The following is a 20567-nucleotide window of genomic DNA, read 5'->3' as shown; positions in this document are numbered from 1 at the left end:
CTTACTAAACGTAAATTATTTTACTGTAAATTAAGTTAAGAAATTTAAAAGCGGTATATTTATTAATTTAAGTATTACAAAAGTAAACGAAAAGTTACGCAATATATTTATTTAGCTACAAAACAGAGCATTATAAAATATATTTAAAACTGAATATCCAATTCCAATAGATAATTTTCTTAAAACATTGTATTTGTATCAAAGATATTTTTTGTTTTGATCATCTTCAAAATATTGACTATTGTATATCCACCGGGATTCCGAAAAACTAGTCTAGACCCAAAATTTATACTTGAAATTGCTTACAAATCGTTGAGAACGTTTTTAACCGACTTCTTTTCAACCAATTTAGTCTCGGGATATCCAAATATGGTTTTATTAATAAAAATTCAGCAATTTCCGAAGATTCTCTACAATATTATCTTAATCTCCTAAGACAAGCCTATGTAGATAGAGCTCTATCTAATTTCGATTGTCTTAGGAATTGTATGTAGCAAAATATTTTGTCATCCCATAATTTTTGTGAATTTTGACAAAATTGTTTATTTAAGATAACATTTGATATCTCTAACTTATTTTAGTACATTCATTTTAAATACGCATCTGATATTTATGTCAAGAAACCGACACTATGAATCTAACAAGATAAACCTAAAAACATTCTAGTATATTATACTACATTTGATTCATGTTTGTTGACTGTTGAGCAACACTTAAAAAATCATTAGGTTAGGTAAACACTTTTTTCATCGTAAAAAGAAAAAAAAAACGCAGATAGAAGATATTTTGTTTATTCCAATATAAACATCTATTTTATCTGAAGAATAAATTAGGGATTAAATAAATGCTTAATCGTAGTGATTAAAGGCTATAAACTAATTAATAAGTTTTAAAATAATTTACACAATTCTTAACACTAAAATAATATCAGTCATAGGAAACGTATATTAAAAATATATTTTTTTTATATACAAGTAGGATTTGTTGGCTGTGATGTTTTTAAATTTTTTTATATTACAATATCAATCCTTATTTGAAAATAAGTACAATAAAATGCAATTATCAAGTTGTTTAAAACCTGAATAATTGTAAGTCGCACATATCAACATATGAGATAAGATGCTTACATTATTTATTTACATTTGTTTATTTTTTCGTATAATATTTAAATACATTATAAATATTTTAATAGGAAATACTGGCTTAAGGTAACAATACTGTTTGGTGAGAAAAACAGTATGGTATGACAAACGTGTGACCGCCTCCCTGGTACAGTGGTTGACGCGTGAGCGTAACACCGAGGGTTCCTCGGTTCGATTCCCGGTGGAGACGAAGAAAAAAAAATGTCTCGGTCTGGCAGGACACAGAAGGCTGATCACCTACTTGTCCCTAAAGAAAATCGATCAGTGAAACAGATGTATAATGCATCTGCCCCTTAGCCCACTAGGGGACATGGGACTTCACTTTTATGACAAACGTGTTCAATTCATTACTGGCAACTCATATTATAGTGGTTTAAACCGTAGCCATATTCCTCCTTTATTTTTCAACATGACACTGCGAGGGTCATACTGAATAGTCGATGTTGTCTTAGAGCAAGGTTCCACTATAAAATTGCTAAGAATCCCCGTCAGACCAGCCATGACAGTCAACTGGCCGAATCGAGCGCCTGTAATAGAACATATCATACTTTAAAATTCATCTCATGCGTGCATGAAAGAGCATGTACGGTGTACTATGACTACAATCCCGTCGATAAAGCACAGTGGAAAGTTTGACGATATTTGTGTCACTTCAATCAAAATACCATTGTTATGAAACAGATAACCCTATCAAATGCATGCGCCAGATAAAGTAGGTTATGAGTTCATTAAATTGTTGATATACAAAAAATTTAAATACTACCAACCCTATATTATTTATTTGTAAATTGTTTAGCTTTACGATGTGCCACCAACTTTATTGTGTAAATTATCAACATATCAATAGGTTATCTACAGTAAAATGTCCGATTTACTATCTGATCACTTGTCAAGATATTAATCCATACATTTCTGTAATAAGATAAAATTGTGCTATTAATATCTTGAGATCGTTCAAATGTAAACACAAGGCTAACTTTCGCACACTTGTTTCTTATTTGAGATAATAATAAATACTTATTCACATACTGAGTTTTGTAAACACATACGTGTTAGTACGGGCTTCTTTCATAAAACAATAATATTTAACAGAACAAAGTCTTACCTGGGCAACTTCTAGGTCCGTCGCCAAATGCTAAGAACGCTTGTGGATTAGCATCATCACTGAAACGTTCTGGATTGAACTTATTTGGATCAGAGAAGTATCTTGGATCCCTTTGTAAGCAGTATATCGGTATCAGGACAGCATCTCTTTTCTTAAGTTGTAGGTCAGTTCCAGTGAGAGTGCATGGCGAAGTACATAGTCTTGTGGTTAGCGGTGTCGGAGGATGCAATCTTAGTGTCTCCAAAACAGTTTGCGAGACGAGGTGCATTGCGCAAACAGCTTCATAGTTAAACCCGTTATGGCGTTCCAAGCATTCCTTTATTTCTGACCTTAATTTATTTTGCAGATCAAAATCTTTAGCAAGTTCGTACAAACAAAAAGACAACGTAGTCGCAGATGTTTCTAACCCAGCCAACATGAAAATAAAGGAGTTCGACGTTATCAACTCATCCGTCATGGAGAATTCTTTCTCAGTTTTTTGTACGTTCAACATGAGCTGCAAAAAATCGTTTCTTTGTACTCCCGTAGTGCGTCGCGTTGTCAACACTTGGCTTATTATATTTGTAAAGAAGACTTCGACTTCCATTGAATAAGTTCTAAGGTTCAGAAATTTGAATAACCGAGGAAAAAATGTCCGGCAATATCGTTTTAAGATAGTCGATCGATCTGTTTTAAACATTTTTTGTGACATAATTAAAAATGGTGAATCAGGGTTTTTCATAGATCCTGGGTCCACTCCGAAAGCACAACTGCCGATAACATCTGTAGTAAATCGAGTCATGAATTGAGGAACATTGACTTCATCCAACGATTCTAATTCTAGCGCAGATTTAAATCCAAGAGCACATTCTACAATTAAAGGGAACATGGCTTTCATTTTTGCTGAGGAAAACGTCGGTGTAACTATGTGCCGCATCGCTTTCCATTCTGCACCGCTCATGTTTGCCAAATTTCGAAGCAGAGGCTCTCTTTTCGTATCTGTAGAAACTGATATTCGATCACTAAAGCTATGAAAATCTGTGGATAAAACACTTTTCACAATATCCATGTCTAGTAAACACAGAGTCGGTCGTCGAGCTTGGAATATGCCAACAAATTTCTCATTCTTATAGGTTTCATAAAAATATTCCAACATACTCGTGTAACTCCTTCTCATCGTAAGCGTTGCGCCAAAATTTCCAAATATTGGGCATGGTTCTCTGTAAGGAACGTTCCTCAATAGCCAATACTTTCTTCCGTTGGAGGTGTAATGAAAAAGCGTCAAGAGAAGCAATAAACACACTATAATTATAATTAAATACAAAAAAACTGACATCGTACACGATTGTAGTTTGAACTAAAAGGTCGGTTACAGTGAGGACGTAATTAATTAAAATGCCGCACAAATAAGAACATGCGCTCGCACGTAAACAAAACAACGCGTGCCGGTCGATGTGAGTGGATTGTTCACACAGTGGCCGCGGGCGACGACCAGCGATCAAATAAGCGGTATCGCTAGTGAGCGTCAAGATAAGCTTCACGCTGCTTCGCCTCAAGGCCGCACCGTGTTGACGTACTAGGCCCGTGACTAGAATATATACCCACATATCGAATTTTAAGGAGGCATTCCACATTGTTACGGTAATGCAACATAGAACACTATTCGAATAATTATAGAACTCAATATTTATATCTTACTTAGGCATACCTAGTACTTATTCATACCGCATGCATAAATATCTACTGCGAAGTAATAATGAAAATTGTTGAAGCTAACTTTGTAAAGTTAACACATTTATAACAAATGTGAAATGTTTAAGGAAAACCCCAAGTGCGCTAAACGTATGTTTGTGAAATGCGATCATAATTTTCCTGCTTACAATTCTCTTAACTGATACTTCTTCAATATATTCATGTATACCACTAACAACTACTTAGATTAAAATTACTTTGCAGATGCGATTTGAATTATGGAACATAACAAAGTGAGTACTGAGTAGGTAGTTATTTCACGCGAAAATTTTTCACGTTTCAAGGACAAAGGATACCTATAATATACATATTTTAAAAACACTTACAATACGTACTAATAAATCTACAAGAAAATAATACAGATTGGATAAATATAATGCAATAAGAAAAGGAGAGTTTAAAAAAGTATTATTGAAATAATTTCGATTACTTAGGAATAAAAATAAGTATGTTCAAGTGCATAAAAAAACCAAAACATTCACTACTAATAGAATACATGCTAATGGAATAAATAACCTTCATAATTCATTCATACGCCAAAACTGGCAAGTTCCTTCAAATTATATGATGTACTACAAAAAATTAGTACAAAAACTACAACATAAAATTGGTTTGACCTGCCTTGGAAATTATTTTGATCGAATAAGATAATACAATTTCGGCCATTTATGGTTACCATATGGCTGTTGAGGCATATGTTTTATGTAGAGTCGAAATTTTATGCGCGTCACATGGTGTACTTGAATTCTAGGTGCCAAATATTGAATACTTATACAGTTATCATATTAGTAAACTAGCACCATTCGGCATTCAAATCAGCGGACATTTATATCATATTAATTATATTGTATTATTCTTGCGAAAAATCACACCTTGCTTCAACTGACGTAACCCAAGAACAACGGAAAGTTTTCAAATCAATTATCTTATTTCGTATTTAAAAAATATTTATAAAGAGCTAAATCAATAAGTAATAACTATGTTCTAAGTGGTGTAACCTAACCGACTTAATTTTATATACAGGGTGTAATCGTTAAGTGTGCACAGGCGATTTTTCCGTAAGTATTACAGATAACAAAAAACTTTAAACTGATATCGAAAGTACTCAACCTAATGAGTAAAATGGCCGTAATAAATTTATTCAACAAATTATTCAACAAATAAGTTCTTTTTTGGAAAGTAATAATGTATTGTCTCAAACACAGCATGGTTTCCGGAAGGGTCGTAGTACTGCGTCGGCTTTAACTGACTTTTCAGATTATGTGAACACAGGGCTTGGCGGTGGGCAGCGGGTCCTGGCACTGTTTATAGACTATAAAAAAGCATTCGACACGCTGGGTCACGAGCAGCTTTTACAGGCTATGGACGAATGTGGGGTAAGGGGACCAATTAACCAATGGTTCCGAGAATATTTGGCGAATAGAACTTTACGTACCGTCATCAATGGAACGACTGGAGCTGAGATACCTGTGGAGCTAGGAGTCCCGACCGGCTCCGTTTTCGGCCCGGTTGGTTATATTATGCACGTGAACAGCGTGTCGAATGTGGTCAAGAACTGTAAGGTCTGTATGTACGCAGATGACATGTGCCTGCTGCTCGCCGGCAACGACACAGCAGTCATGGTGGACAAGGTACAGAGTGATTTCGAGAACGTGTGTAAGTGGGCACATGACAATGGTATAATTCTCAATATACAAAAAACTAAGTGTCTATATATTTATTCACCACACAATAAAAATGCTAAAAACTCAGCTTTTCAAATTAATTTAATAGGCCACACATATGAATGTTTTCATAATAATAAAACTAACTGTGTATGTAGTAAATTGGATGTCGTTGACAATATTAAATATTTGGGGTTGACAATTGATAAACACTTTAATTGGAAATTACATGTAAATTATGTGTGTAATCGTTTGAGATCAGTCTTGGGACAGTTTTACTACCTAAGTCGGATTTTAAATAAACATACTCTGTACGTTGTTTACTATGCACTTGCTGACTCAATAATAAGTTATGGACTGAGTTGTTATGGATTAACTTTTAAAACATACTTAGATCAAATTAAGAACCTACAAGTAAGATTAATTAAGTATTTAGTTCATAAGAAAGTTCGAAAGAAGTTTAAAAATAATTATGACAAATTATTTCCATATTGTAACATCCTACCTGTAAATTATAAGGCTATATATTTAAATGCCATAGATACATATTATAGTAATGACTTTAAAATTGTAAAACAGTTTAGATTTAATACAAGAGCGTCAAAAGTAAGAAAATTTTATGTACCAATAACAAAAAATTGTTATGACCAGCGATCTAGAAAATATTATATACCAAAAATTTGTAACATGTACCCGATTTTACTAGACGAAAATAAATTAAAAATAGGATCTGTAAAGAGTAAATTAAAAAAATACATTTTGTCAAATATCTAGTACTAGCTTTCCGCCCGCGGCTTCGCCCGCGTTGGCTGAAACTTAACATAATATAGATTATTTATACTGAAACCTTCATCTTGAATCACTCTAACAGTTGAAGAAAAACAAAACTGCATCAAAATCCGTTGCTTAGTTTTATAGATTTAAGTATAAATAGGTACAGAGAAATGTGACTTTGTTTTATACTATGTATGTCATTTATAGCGGTATTTAAGTGTTTGTTTATCAACTAATTTGGCAATGTATAACCCAGGGTAATCTATAATCCCGTGCGGAGTTTCTGGTCTCCCATCGGGCGCGTCCCCAGGTGGCGGATAGGGGGAGGCCCCCCAGATATGGGGGGTACCGGTGGTCTTGCCGGCGCGGACCAAAATCAGCGTGGAGGAACTCGGGGGCTACCACGCCTTCGTTGCAATCTCTGCTTTGCAGGGAAATTGCTGGGTTCGCATTCGAACAGTGCTGCTTTTGCGGCGAGGTATGGCAACCAGTGGTTGCGGACGTTTTAGTCCTACCGGACAAGGGGCTGCTCTGCAGCGATGAATGGCGGTTGTTTCAATCGCGGCGCGGCGGGCTGGGCGGCAGGTTTTCTGTCATCTGGTTAGAGGCTTCGGCCTCCCGTCGGGCAACCTGTTATCCGTCGTAGTGTTGTTGTCACGTCTAGCAGCTACAACGGACCAGGGGGCTTGCCTTAATCGGCCGGCCCGAGAGGAAGGACACCTCATCAAAAACCCTCAAATCTGCGCTTTAGTCCAGCGGCGTGGATTTCCTGTCCCTCTTGGGCAGTTTGGCTCGGGAGTACGTGAGCTCTAGCTGTGGCCACCCATGGATACCGCCCGGCCTCCATGGTGTAAAAGGGTTATCCGGGTGCAGGGGGCACCGCCCGGATGGACTTTTTATATCCCCCATACTCGTGGGAACAAAAATGTCAGTAAACCCGGCCCCTTTTAACGACGACTTTGGCACAACTAATATGGACAATGATGGACTTTCTGATTCGGATGACGTTAGGACGATGGAGGATATGAATATGAAGGATAGTAGTATGAAGGATAGGAGTATGTCTCTGGCGCGTACCAGGACAAGACGGAGCAGGGCTGTGATGCTTTCGAGGTCAAGCTCAGCCAACAGCGTGGTGGATTTGCAATCCCACGAAAGAGGTAGGTTATGGCGGAAGAGGTCCTTAGATAAGAGCCGCTCCGATTCAGATTCGGAGGATGGAATTGGGGGATCAAAAACCCCTTTCCAAAAAACCTCATCAAAAAGAGGGAAGGGCCGCACGCCGGGTACGTGCGCCGCTCGGCGTGCAGCCAAACTGGACGCGTCGCGCAAGTTAGAGATAGAGTTGCAGGCCGAGCAAGAGATCGCGGAGTGCGCTGAGCGCATCGAAGCGACACGTGCTAGCGCTCCTCTCCCACCCATACCAGTTACGGAAGGTAACACGGCGGAAGCTCTTAGCCTCCGAATTGCGGAGAACTTGGCCGCCATTGAGAAGGTGCGGTCCAAGTCAACTAATTTGAAGACCACGTTCAAAAAAACCCTCAAACTGGCGCACGACGATATTGAACAGTCGGTAGCGCAATTCAAGCGGCTCACAGTATCTGAGGAGACACGGCTTCTGCAGGCGGACAACTCCCGCCTACAGGCCGAGATCGACTTCTTAAAAAGGGAGCTAGAAAAGGTGAAGACCTCGCAAAGCGCTCAAGTGCGTCCTCTACCACGGGAACCTGACGCTGACTTGGTAGCTTCCATCTTGCGTCAGGTGGGAGAAATGACTAATGCCAGATTCGAAGCACTAGAAGAGCGTTTGCCGCCGGCTAAGCGCGTAAGACCGCCGCTGGCGGCGGATAGTAGGAAAGGGACACTGGAGGCCGTCCAACAGGCGTCCGAGGACGTTGCGCCTCTCCCGCAATCTACGAAGAAGACATATGCGATGGCTGCCTCGCTGCCGCAACCAGGTACATCGGCGATGGGACCTGCACCGCAGCGGGCCGTGAAGCGGGCTGCGGTTCCGGTCGCGAAGACTGCCTTAAAGCAACAAGCGGCGGTACAAGGTGCGGCTACGGTTACGGCCATGAAGCCGAAAGCCAAGGCGAAGAAAAAGAAGAAAGTGGCGTCGAAAAGCGTGGCGGATCCAAAATCCGCTAGCAAAGTCGCGCCCCTGACATCAGACCCCCCCCCGGAAGAGCAGCCAAAGGAAGGATGGACTGTGGTCGGGAAGGGCGGGAAGAAAACAAAGGGGGCTAAGGCGAAGAAGCCTGCGGCGCAGTCCCGCAAAAAGCGGCACAAACTCCACGCCCCCTCTTCCTCGGCTGTCGTCCTGACCCTTCAGCCGGGAGCGGAGGAGCGTGGCATTACTTATGCCAAGATCCTGACGGAGGCGCGGCGTGGGATCGATCTTGGTGAGATTGGCATTGGTGCGATACGCTTTAGGCAAGCTGTTACCGGTGCAAGGATATTGGAGATCCCTGGTGCTTCCAGCACAAAAGAAGCGGATGTTCTTGCCGCCAAATTGCGGGAGGTGCTAGGCGAGGTCAACGTAAAGGTGTCCAGGCCCGTGAAGTGTGCAGAGCTGCGAATTACTGGCCTGGATGATTCGGCCTCCGCCGACGACATTGCGGCTGCAGTGTCACACGCAGGTGAATGTTTGGTCGAGCACGTAAAATGTGGTGGCCTACGTTCAGGCCCGCGGGGCGCAATGTCGGCCTGGATCAGCTGTCCGGTGACCGCGGCGAAGAAGTTGGCGCAAGCGGGGCGCGTTCTGGTGGGGTGGGTTTCCGCAAGGGTCTCACAAACCGAGCAGAAGCCCCTGCGCTGCTTCCGCTGCTTGGAGATAGGCCATGTTAGTGCCACGTGCTCCTCACTCACCGATCGGAGTGAGATTTGTTTCCGCTGCGGCGTTAACGGCCATAAAGCGGGTGAATGCTCTGCTACCACTGCTCATTGCGCCGTTTGTGCAGAAGCAAAGCGCCCAGCAGAGCATCGGCTTGGAAGCTTAGCCTGCAAAGCCCCCAAGCCAAAACGAGGCGGAATTCGGAACAGAGATAGCGCTACGGCTAAATCACGTTCTGCTTTGGTGCCTGCTGAGGTGCCGCAAACGGAGGTAGCAATGGAAACGTAGTAATGGTCCCACTACGTTTCCTACAGGCCAACATCAATCACTGTGCTAGGTCCCAGGATCTTTTACTCCAAAGCCTGGCAGAGTGGGAGATCGATGTGGCGATAGTGTCTGAGCCGTACAATTTGCCACCCCGGGACAACTGGGCGGGCGATCTGGACGGCTTGGTGACACTAGTTACACAAGGTGGTCCTCAAATAGAGCGAGTGGTCAGGCGACGGGGCTGCGTCTCAGCGGTAATTAACGGTTACACCGTCGTTGGGGCGTATTTCTCGCCAAATCGCTGTCTCGCCGATTTCGAGGAGTTTCTCGTCGAGCTGAGAGATTTGGTCGACCTCGCGCAGCCACTGTCTGTGCTCGTGGCCGGGGACCTCAACGCCAAGTCGGTGTCTTGGGGTTGCCGGGCAAGTGACGTGCGCGGTACACTGCTTGCAGACTGGGCAGTTGCCTCCGGGTTAACACTTCTTAACCGCGGAAGAGAGCTGACGTGCGTGCGACAGAGGGGTGGCTCCATTGTAGACGTCACTTTCGCGAGCCCCCCTCTCGCCCGGTGTATTCAAGACTGGAGGGTTCTTGTGGACGTGGAGACGCTTTCGGATCACCGGTACATCCGGTTCAGCGTATCCACGCCCTCAGCGGCCTCCAGCCGAATCCCCACTGGTGAGCGCCGCCCACGTTGGGCACTTGGTAGCCTCGATAGGGAGCTTCTCATTGAAGCTGCCATAGTGCAGGCTTGGCTCCCGACGCCGCAAGATGGCAGCGTTGATGTGGAGGAGGAGGCCACTTGGCTTGCTGATGCAATGGTGCAAGTGTGCGACGCGAGCATGCGGAGAGTGCGATCGGTTCCGAGAAGGCGACAAATGTACTGGTGGTCCGACGATATCTCCCAGCTACGTGCTTCTTGCGTGGCTGCGAGGCGGACGTACACCAGGCACAGACGCCGTAGACGGCGTGACGAAGAGGAGGAAGCGCGGTTATACGCCGTCTACAGAGACTGTATCGTGTCTCTCCAGGACGCGATTAAGGCAGCAAAAACTCGCGCTTGGGAGGAGATGCTCGAGGGTTTGAACCATGAACCTTGGGGTCGGCCGTACAAGAGGGTGAGGCAAAAACTTCGCCCTTGGGCCCCGCCCTTATCTCAAACTCTAGAGCCTCGATTTCTGGAGCAGGTGGTGACGTCCCTGTTTCCGGATCGGGGAAGACATTCTCCCCCTCCGATGGCACCCACAATGACAGCGCAGGAGGAGCCCGCTGATGAAAATGTCCCGGCGGTCACGCGTGACGAGCTCGCAGTGGCAGTGGAGCGGCTCAAAGCAAAAAACACCGCCCCTGGCCTTGATGGTATCCCAGGGCGGGTTTGGGTGTTGGCGCTCGGTGCACTTGGACCCAGGGTGGAACAACTGTTCACGGAATGCCTCCAACAGGGCCAATTTCCCCGGAGGTGGAAGACTGGGAAGTTGGTGCTGTTGCAGAAGGACGGACGCCCGCGCGATTCGCCCTCGGCTTACAGGCCGATCGTGCTGCTCGATGAGGTGAGCAAGCTCTTTGAGCGCGTTTTCGCAGCTCGCCTCATCGATCATCTGGAGGGAGTGGGGCCGGACCTGAGTGAAAACCAATTTGGATTCCGCCGGGGACGGTCCACCATTGATGCGATTGCGGCGCTGCGTGATCTCGCAGACAATGCGTCTGATGATGGTGGAGTGCTTTTGGCGGTGTCTCTTGACATCGCCAACGCCTTCAACACGCTGCCATGGAGTTGCGTAATTGAGGCGCTCCGCTGCCACAACGTGCCCGAGTACATGGTTCGTTTGATGCAGTCCTACCTGTCAGAGCGGGCTGTGGCGTACCCCGCACGCCGTGGATGGACGGAAAAGGAGATGTTTTGCGGTGTTCCACAGGGCTCGGTTCTTGGGCCCCTTCTGTGGAACATCGGCTATGACTGGGTCCTGCGCGCCACTTATATCCCGGGTGTAAGCGTGCTTTGCTACGCGGATGACACCCTGGTGACTGCGCGCGGGGCCTCGTATAGGGAGGCGGCCCTCCTTGCGACCGCTGGTGTGGCGGAAGTTGTGCGCAGGATCAGAAGACTTGGCTTAGAGGTGGCTTTGGACAAGTCGGAGGCGATTTTGTTTCGCGGCCGTCGGAGGGCGCAACCTGCTGGTTCAGCCATCCAGGTGGGTGGTGCGTCCATCAGCGTCAGTTCCACGTTGCGCTATTTGGGTATCGTGTTAGACAGCAGTTGGACATTCGTGGAGCACTTCCGTCGCCTCGCCCCCCGTCTTGTTGGGATGGCCGGGGCACTTGGAAGTCTGCTCCCGAATCTTAGAGGGGCTGGGGGCGCGTGCCGTCGTCTTTACACCGGCGTCATTCGCTCCATGGCCCTCTATGGTGCGCCAATTTGGGCCGACTCTTTGAGCACCCGTAACAGACCCTTCTTGCGTAGACCGCAGCGGGTCATGGCGCTCAGAGTCGTGAGGGCATATCGCACGGTGTCCTTCGAGGCCGCGTGCGTAATGGCCGGGACGTCCCCGTGGGACCTGGACGCCGAAATGCTGGCGGACGTTTATCGCCGCGTCGCCGCGTCCAGATCGCATGGGATCAATCCATACCTGGAACAAGTCCAGGAATGGAAGGCTGAGGCTCTCGAGCGGCGATTCAGGGAGTGGAAACGTCGGCTCGAAGAGCCCAGCGCAGGAGCAAGGACGGTCGAAGCCATCCGACCGGTCCTACGTGAGTGGTGCGACAGGCGGCATGGGGCCACCACCTTCCGCCTGACACAGGTGCTGTCCGGACATGGTTGCTTCGGGCGGTACCTGTGCAAAGTCGCCAGACGGGAGCCGCAAATGGCTTGTCATTGGTGCGACTGTCCTGAGGACACGGCAGACCACACTCTCGCCGTGTGCCCCGCATGGTCCGAGCCCCGTGCTCGCCTGGTCGCAGTCGTCGGCCCTGATCTCTCCCTGCCTTCCATAGTTCGTGAGATGGTTGGCAGCGACAGATCGTGGAGCGCGGCTGTCACATTCTGCGAGGATGTGATGTCGCAGAAGGAGGAGGCAGAGCGGGTCCGCGAGAGAAACCCTGCCGCGGACCCAATTCGGCGTCACCGTCCTATTGGGCGTCGTCACCGTGTCGCGGCCGCTTTACACGGCCGCAACTTGCCTCCTTGATGATGGGCGCCGGATGATGGAACGGGGACATAATCCATCATCCGGTGCGGAGAGGCGGCGTGAGAAGTGTTCCGTTCACGCCACCCCCCAGGAAGGTAGAGCTGGCGGCCCCCCGCCACAGCTTTAAGTCGTGTTGGGCCTAGAGATAGGTTGCCGCTGACGGGTCTACGGATGCGTTCCAACGAATACCCGCGGCTCCGTCAATACAGCGGCACGGCGGAACACAGTGGAGTTTAGTCGGTAGGTCCCTGCACTCTGCAGGGTGAGTCCGACATAACCCAGGGCCCTTTCCCTGAGCGCTCTGGGTATGCCTAAATGCATTCTCCACTATAAAAAAAAAAAAAAAAAAAAAAAAGGGTAATCTATAATAAGTAGGAGCGCATCGCCAACAAACTGTTTTACAGTTTGGCGAAAATTTGTTAAGGTTATATAGTGTTAAAATATAGTGTAAATTAATAAATAAAAAAAAAAAAAAAAAAAATTTTTAAAAATAAATCGAGAAATATCAAAAAAATTATCTTTAAACCCTCCCATACATTAAGTATGAAATATGAATATCCGAAAGATTTTAGCTTTCTTTTTCTTTTTTTGGTTTTCTGCTTTAATTACTTCGCAAATTTGAAGTGGCATTTTCCACGCTTTTTCCGGACATTTTCCGGGCATTATCCGGACATTTTCCGGGCATTATCCAGATATTTTCCGGACATTTCCCAGGCATTTTCCGGTGATTTTCCAGGCATTTTCCACGCTTTTCAGGGCATTTTCACGCATTGCCCAGACATTTTCCAGGCATTTTCCGGACATTTCCCTGAAATTTTCCGGGGATTTTCCAGGCATTTTCACGCTTTTTCTGGACAGTTCCACGCATTTTCCGGAAATTTTCCAGACATTTCCCAGGCATTTTCCGGTTAATTCCCGGGAATTTCCCAGGCATTTTCCGGGGATTTCCAGGCATTTTCACGCTTTTTCTGGACAGTTCCACGCATTTTCCGGAAATTTTCCAGACATTTCCCAGGCATTTTCCGGTTATTTCCCGGGAATTTCCCAGGCATTTTCCACGCTTTTCAGGGAATTTTCACGCATTGCCCAGACATTTTTCAGGCATTTTCCGGACATTTCCCTGAAATTTTCCGGGGATTTTCCAGGCATTTTCACGCTTTTTCTGGACAGTTCCACGCATTTTCCGGATATTTTCCAGACATTTCCCAGGCATTTTCCGGGATTTTCCAAGCATTTCCCAGGCATTTTCCGGATATTTTCCAGACATTTTCCGGACATTTCCCTGGCATTTTCCTGGCATTTCCGGGAAATTTCCAGACATTTTCCACGCTTTTTCCGGGAAATTTCCAGACATTTTCCACGCTTTTTTCCAGACATTTCCCAGGCATTTTCCGGATATTTTCCAGGCATTTTCCGGGGATTTTCCAGGCATTTTCCACGCTTTTCAGGGAATTTTCACGCATTGCCCAGACATTTTTCAGGCATTTTCCGGACATTTACCTGAAATTTTCCGGGGATTTTCCAGGCATTTTTCACGCTTTTTCCGGACAGTTCCACGCATTTTCCGGATATTTTCCAGACATTTCCCCAGGCATTTTCCGGGATTTTCCAAGCATTTCCCAGGCATTTTCCGGATATTTTCCAGACATTTTCCGGACATTTCCCTGGCATTTTCCTGGCATTTCCGGGAAATTTCCAGACATTTTCCACGCTTTTTCCGGGAAATTTCCAGACATTTTCCACGCTTTTTCCGGATATTTTCCAGACATTTCCCAGGCATTTTCCGGATATTTTCCAGGCATTTTCCGGACATTTACCTGAAATTTTCCGGATATTTTCCGGGCATTTCCCAGACATTTTCCGGGGATTTTCCAGGCATTTTTCACGCTTTTTCTGGACAGTTCCACGCATTTTCCGGAAATTTTCCAGACATTTCCCAGGCATTTTCCGGTTATTTCTGGGGAATTTCCCAGGCATTTTCCGGGGATTTTCCAAGCATTTCCCAGGCATTTTCCGGATATTTTCCAGGCATTTTCCAGACATTTACCTGAAATTTTCCGGGGATTTTCCAGGCATTTTTCACGCTTTTTCCGGACAGTTCCACGCATTTTCCGGATATTTTCCAGACATTTCCCAGGCACTTTCCGGGAATTTCCCAGGCATTTTCCGGGGATTTTCCAAGCATTTCCCAGGCATATTCCGGATATTTTCCAGACATTTTCCGGACATTTCCCTGGCATTTCCGGGAATTTTCCAGACATATTCCACGCTTTTCCCGGACATTTTCACGCATTTTCCGGATATTCCTCTATACGCGAATCAAGGTGTCTTGGTACCTTCAAAGCAAAACTAAAGAACTATTTATTAATAAAACAAAAGGAGCAGTGCCCAGTGAATTAGTTGATTAATGGTTAATTTTTTTTTATATAATATACAATATACTATATTTAATCTGAAATATCTGGAAAATATCCGAAAAATGCGTGAAAATGTCCGAGAAAAGCGTGGAAAATGCCGAAAACAAAAAAAAGAAAAAGAAAGCTAAAATCTTTCATATTAAATGAATATGGGATATTCATATTTCATACTTAATGTATGGGAGGGTTTCAATATAATTTTTTTGATATTTCTCGATTTATTTTTAAACATTTATTACGGCCATTTTACTCATTAGGTTAAGTACTTTCGATATCAGTTTAAAGTTTTTTGTTATCTGTAATACTTACGGAAAAATCGCCTGTGCACACTTAGGCTGCCATCAGACAGACTGCAACACAACAACCGCATGAAGTCGCATTAGTAACCGCACGCAGTTGCTATACTCAACTGCACGCAGTTGTCTGCAGTCGGGTCTGACTTCACGCAGTCGAAACCAAGCATGTAGGCCAAGAGTTAGTGTAAGGTTTGACGTCGAAATGGAAGCATACACGTTACGTCTCTTAAGGCGACTACACCACCGAAACTAGCGAACTAGAGAACTTTTGATTACCGCCAAAAGTGGCCACTTTTGGCGGTAATCAAAAGTTCTCTAGAATAATGAACAGTTAGAATAGTGAAAAGTAATACCAAAAATACTACAAGTAATATACTAGCAAAGTACCGAGCTAGATTTTTTAAATTTGATCTGGTTAAGGAGTAAAAAAATAAAATGTTCGGTGGCGCTAGTTTCGGTGGTGTAGGCCTCTTAATATTATTACGGCGCCGCCGCCGCCGGCGATATAACCGAATTAAAAAACTGCAAAATACACCACGAATGTGGATTGATCCTTTGCTATTATTTTGCCATACGGAATATTATTTTGCTATTATTTTGCGTTCGGTTCTTTGACTGACTGCACACTAACTGTATGCAGTAGCGGTGGACAGCATGCGGCGACGCTACCCGACTTCAGCCGACCGCGCGAAGTTGAACGCGCGACTGTATGCAGTTGATATTGACTTCACTCGACTGCAGCCGACTGCGTGCAGTTGATATCATGACAGCATGAAGTCGAACACACAACTGCTTGCAGTTATATATATCGACCGCGCGCAGTTGCTGCGATGCAGTCTGTCTGATGGCACCCTTAACAATTACACCCTGTATAGAGAATATATTGTGAACCTGGATGTAGCATAGATAATAAATTATTAGATCAAGAAACCTGAAAACGAGGTAAGATAAATTATTTGTATCGCAAATATTTTCCAAAGAAAAATATATGTCTGTATAGATTAACCTTTCACCAAAACTGCTAAGCATAACAAGATAATTAAACTTTTTGAAGTATTATTTGTTGCAGTAACAAAAACCTTATTAAGTACAATTACAACTATGCGGGAGATTAAAAAATGATTCAACTAAAATAACGTGAGCGGTCGGCTATTTTAGTACACTTTATATTTACACGAAAGAAGGAAAACATGGGAACACATGATAAGCATAATTCAGACATTCTCGATTGACGCAATACGCCCATAATGAACTATCAACATCGCGTGCCGACGTAGGTGGTCCCTGTATTCTGACCACGAACATTCGCGGTTCGTACAAATTATAGATCATTACTGAACATCCTATTTAGGAATTCCGATAGCTTTAAACAGCCCTGTTGTTCTTAGTTCACTGATTTATTATTCCGAGCACGTAAATTACTGGTTCTATATATAAAACATTTGCATATTGAAACGCAAAAAACAGATAAATCAATATTACTCACGAAAGTGACGGTGCGCATCCAACGAGTACAAAGCAGTGGCTTTATAATCCGATGATAAAAATGTTTTATGCACATATTTATTATTTTATTGAGTTCTTTACGAAACTCAATTTAGCTGATAACTATTTTTTTATGTTTTTAATAAATTCCACAGGTGACTCTACGTCTCTAGTGGGAATTCAGATCAAGTTTATTTTTTTATTGAAGCGAGAACAGAAACCCTATTAGTTGCTCTCCTAACATACTTGACTAGACCATTAGGTGTTTTTTGTCCTTTTAAGATAAACTCTAGAAATATCTTAATGCCTGTCCAACCTACTAGCTATGCAAATTATTCGATGCTTTTTGATTAACAACAATTAATTATACATAGGATCATGTATCGATTGACGTCACTCATTGTATATTAATATAATAACATTATAATTATTCACGTCTAAACGACATTTCGCTCATATCAAGCGCCAGTTAACTCATAATATCACAACGAACAACAACGAAATAAGGTCAACAACCTCAAACTTTCAAGTAGTAGAAAATTATTATAATAACTTAAAATTAATATATTTAACAAACTCATGATGATAATTGTATCTTCAGTACACCGATATGTACGACCGCGACGTTTGAATTCAATAGTCCGTTTAAAATGGGTCAAAAGGAGTCGGTTACATACAAACATACAGGTGAAGCTAATAAATAGCGCCTTAAGGACGCTTTAACGTATTTTTACAAAAACACGCTGTTTTTCGGTACCATTTTAACTTAAAGCAATTACACGTGAGAACATAGTAATATCTTAATTTAAAGATAATATATTCAGCTCTACGTTCATCTTATACAAATTGTACGACGTCATACAAAATTGTCGCTGAAATACGTTTTTTCCATCACAATAAACGCATAAAATGCAAAAAAATGGGGTCTAAACCGGTACCATTTTAGGAAAATTAAGAGCCTAATCTATCTTCTTAACTATATCTTATTGAGGGATATATAGTCCTTTATATATGGTGTAATTTTTATGAATCTAAATCAAAATTTTATTTCAATAATGAGCTAAATTAAAAATACTTGTCGATTTCTTCATACATTTTGTTCTCGCGGTTCGTCAGACCGCGCTCAGAAGCGCTCTTGGAAGGACGGGTGTATCGCTCCTCGTGCCAAAAATAAAAACGAAATAAAAAAGATTATTGTGCGTGCACTGTCTTTTTCGTGATTTGAAATATTTGATACTTTATATGAGTAAAGTTCTGTATAAGTTTCATATTCCAATTATTTGTAATTTAAAATTATGTTTTTAAAATTACCTTGCCTGAGATCCTCTTTTTTATGGGTTGTTGAATAGATTGGTGGGGTAAAACAATTCAAGATGGCGTCGACGAAAATTTGGCTTTTTTTCGTGATGGGTGTCATTTTCATAGTTTTTGGGGTAGCTATTACCGAATATGAGGTCAAAACTGAAATCCAAGATGGCGCCGACGAAAGTTTTACATCTTTTCGTCATGGGTGTCATTTTCATGGTTTTTGGGGTAGCTATTAACCAATATGAGGTCAAAACTGAAATCCAAGATGGCCCCGACGAAAATTTTACATCTTTTCGTCATGGGTGTCATTTTCATGGTTTTTGGGGTAGCTATTAACGAATATGAGGTCAAAACTATAATCCAAGATGGCGCCGACGAAAATTTTACATCTTTTCGTCATAGGTGTCATTTTCATGGTTTTTGGGGTAGCTATTAACGAATATGAGGTCAAAACTATAATCCAAGATGGCGCCGACAAAAATTTTACATCTTTTCGTCATGGGTGTCATTTTCATGGTTTTTGGGGTAGCTATTAACCAATATGAGGTCAAAACTGAAATCCAAGATGGCGCCGACGAAAATTTTACATCTTTTCGTCATGGGTGTCATTTTCATGGTTTTTGGGGTAGCTATTAACGAATATGAGGTCAAAACTATAATCCAAGATGGTCGTCGAATTTCAAGATGGCGTCATGGTAATACTGTCGCGTTATGGAGCAAGGCGGCGATTTTGGTATCTATGAATCTCGCCCAAGAAGTTTCACTCCTGACACGTTTTCTCGGCACACACGTTCTTTTTATTTTATTCTCTTTGCTTAAATGTTTTAGATAAACTTTTTTTTAAATAAAGTTTAGCGAATATATTTAAAGAATATATTTAAAGTTAATAATATCTGTCAGAATATTAACATTATTGCCACAGAGTTGCGTTTTATATTAAATTTCTAAATATGCATTTCAATGTTCTTTAAAATTGTTTTTTTTTAAGACTTTCTACAAAACTGTGGTTGTTAACGTTTTTGTTATTTTATTTAAGTTTACTTTAAAGGAGTAAGAAAAATATACCTAATTATCGACGGTTACATTGGGGATTTGGTAATAGCTGTCTCAAAAACTTTGAAAATGACACCCATGCCGAAAAGATGTAAAGTTTCGTCGACACCATCTTCGATTTTAGTTTTGACCTCATGTTGGTTAATAGCTACCCCAAAAACCATGAAAATGACACCAGTGTCGAAAAGATGTAAAATTTTCGTCGGCGCCATCTTGGATTTTAGTTTTGACCTCATATTGGTTAATAGATACCCCAATAACCATGAAAATGACACCCATGACGAAAATATGTAAAATTTTCGTCGGCGCCATCTTGGATTTTAGTTTTGACCTCATATTGGTTAATAGCTACCCCAATAACCATGAAAACGACATCCATGAAGAAAATATATAAAATTTTTGTCGGCGCCATCTTGGATTTTAGTTTTGACCTCATATTCGTTATTAGTTACCCCAATAACCATAAAAATGACACCCATGAAGAAAATATATAAAATTTTTGTCGGCGCCATCTTGGATTTTAGTTTTGACCTCATATTGGTTAATAGCTACCCCAAAAACCATGAAAATGACACCCGTGACGAAATGATGTCAAATTGTCGTCGGCGCCATTTTGGATTTTAGATTTGACCTCATATTGATTAATAGCGACTCCAACTCCTTGAAAATGACACCCATGACGAAAAGATTTCAAATTTTCGTCGGCGCCATCTTGGATTTTAGTTTTGACCTCATATTGGTTAATAGCTACCCCAAAAACCACCCACATTTGCAAATGTGTTTGCTACTTAGGAAAAGTTCAGATTTAAAGATATAGGTAATGTGAATGTGTGGTAACGAATTTAATTTATTTCATTCCGACTGTTTCTCGAAATAACATACATTTACTAAGAATTGCATACAATGCCGGGTTTAATATATTGCCGGTAACATAATATTATGTATGATAATAATTCTTAAAAAAGTATTTTATACATTTCTTAAAAAGCTTCGATATTGTATACAATAATACAATTCATATTCAAATTGTTGTAATATAGTCACACTTTTTTAAGTTGGTTGAATACACTAAAATACTTATAAGGATCGTACCTACTAATAATAGTAACAAAATGAATTTTTAAAGTTCCCAGTAATCTTCTGGAATCAATTTCAATAAAAATATAAAAAAAAAATAATATCAAGTATGAAGATGGTCTATAAAATGGAATGCGCTATGTTTACGTCTTTTACGTGAGCGTGATGTTCCCGCGAACCACGTGGCGACGTTAGATACCTAAATTTGAGTAACGCAGATTTGTGACAGC

The 20567-nt window shown here is 42.4% G+C and overlaps 2 protein-coding genes across 2 annotated transcripts in view; both read right to left on the bottom strand.

Moving 5' to 3' along the window:
- Window positions 1-20567, bottom strand: part of LOC123690942 (rotatin-like) — a 40489-nt gene that overhangs the window by 8444 nt on the left and 11478 nt on the right. The window lies entirely within an intron of this gene.
- Window positions 776-3745, bottom strand: LOC123690943 (cytochrome P450 6a2-like). The gene is made up of 2 exons (XM_045635105.1): window positions 2248-3745; window positions 776-1669 (listed from the first exon to the last, which is right to left on the bottom strand). Exons 1-2 carry the CDS (start codon window positions 3560-3562, stop codon window positions 1506-1508), a joined length of 1479 nt encoding a protein of 492 aa, XP_045491061.1. The 5' UTR covers window positions 3563-3745; the 3' UTR covers window positions 776-1505.

Source organism: Colias croceus, chromosome 4, assembly GCF_905220415.1.
Source record: "Colias croceus chromosome 4, ilColCroc2.1".
Lineage (NCBI taxonomy): Eukaryota > Metazoa > Arthropoda > Insecta > Lepidoptera > Pieridae > Colias > Colias croceus.
Note: the sequence above shows the minus strand (reverse complement) of the source record. Positions and strands in the feature narration are given on the sequence as shown.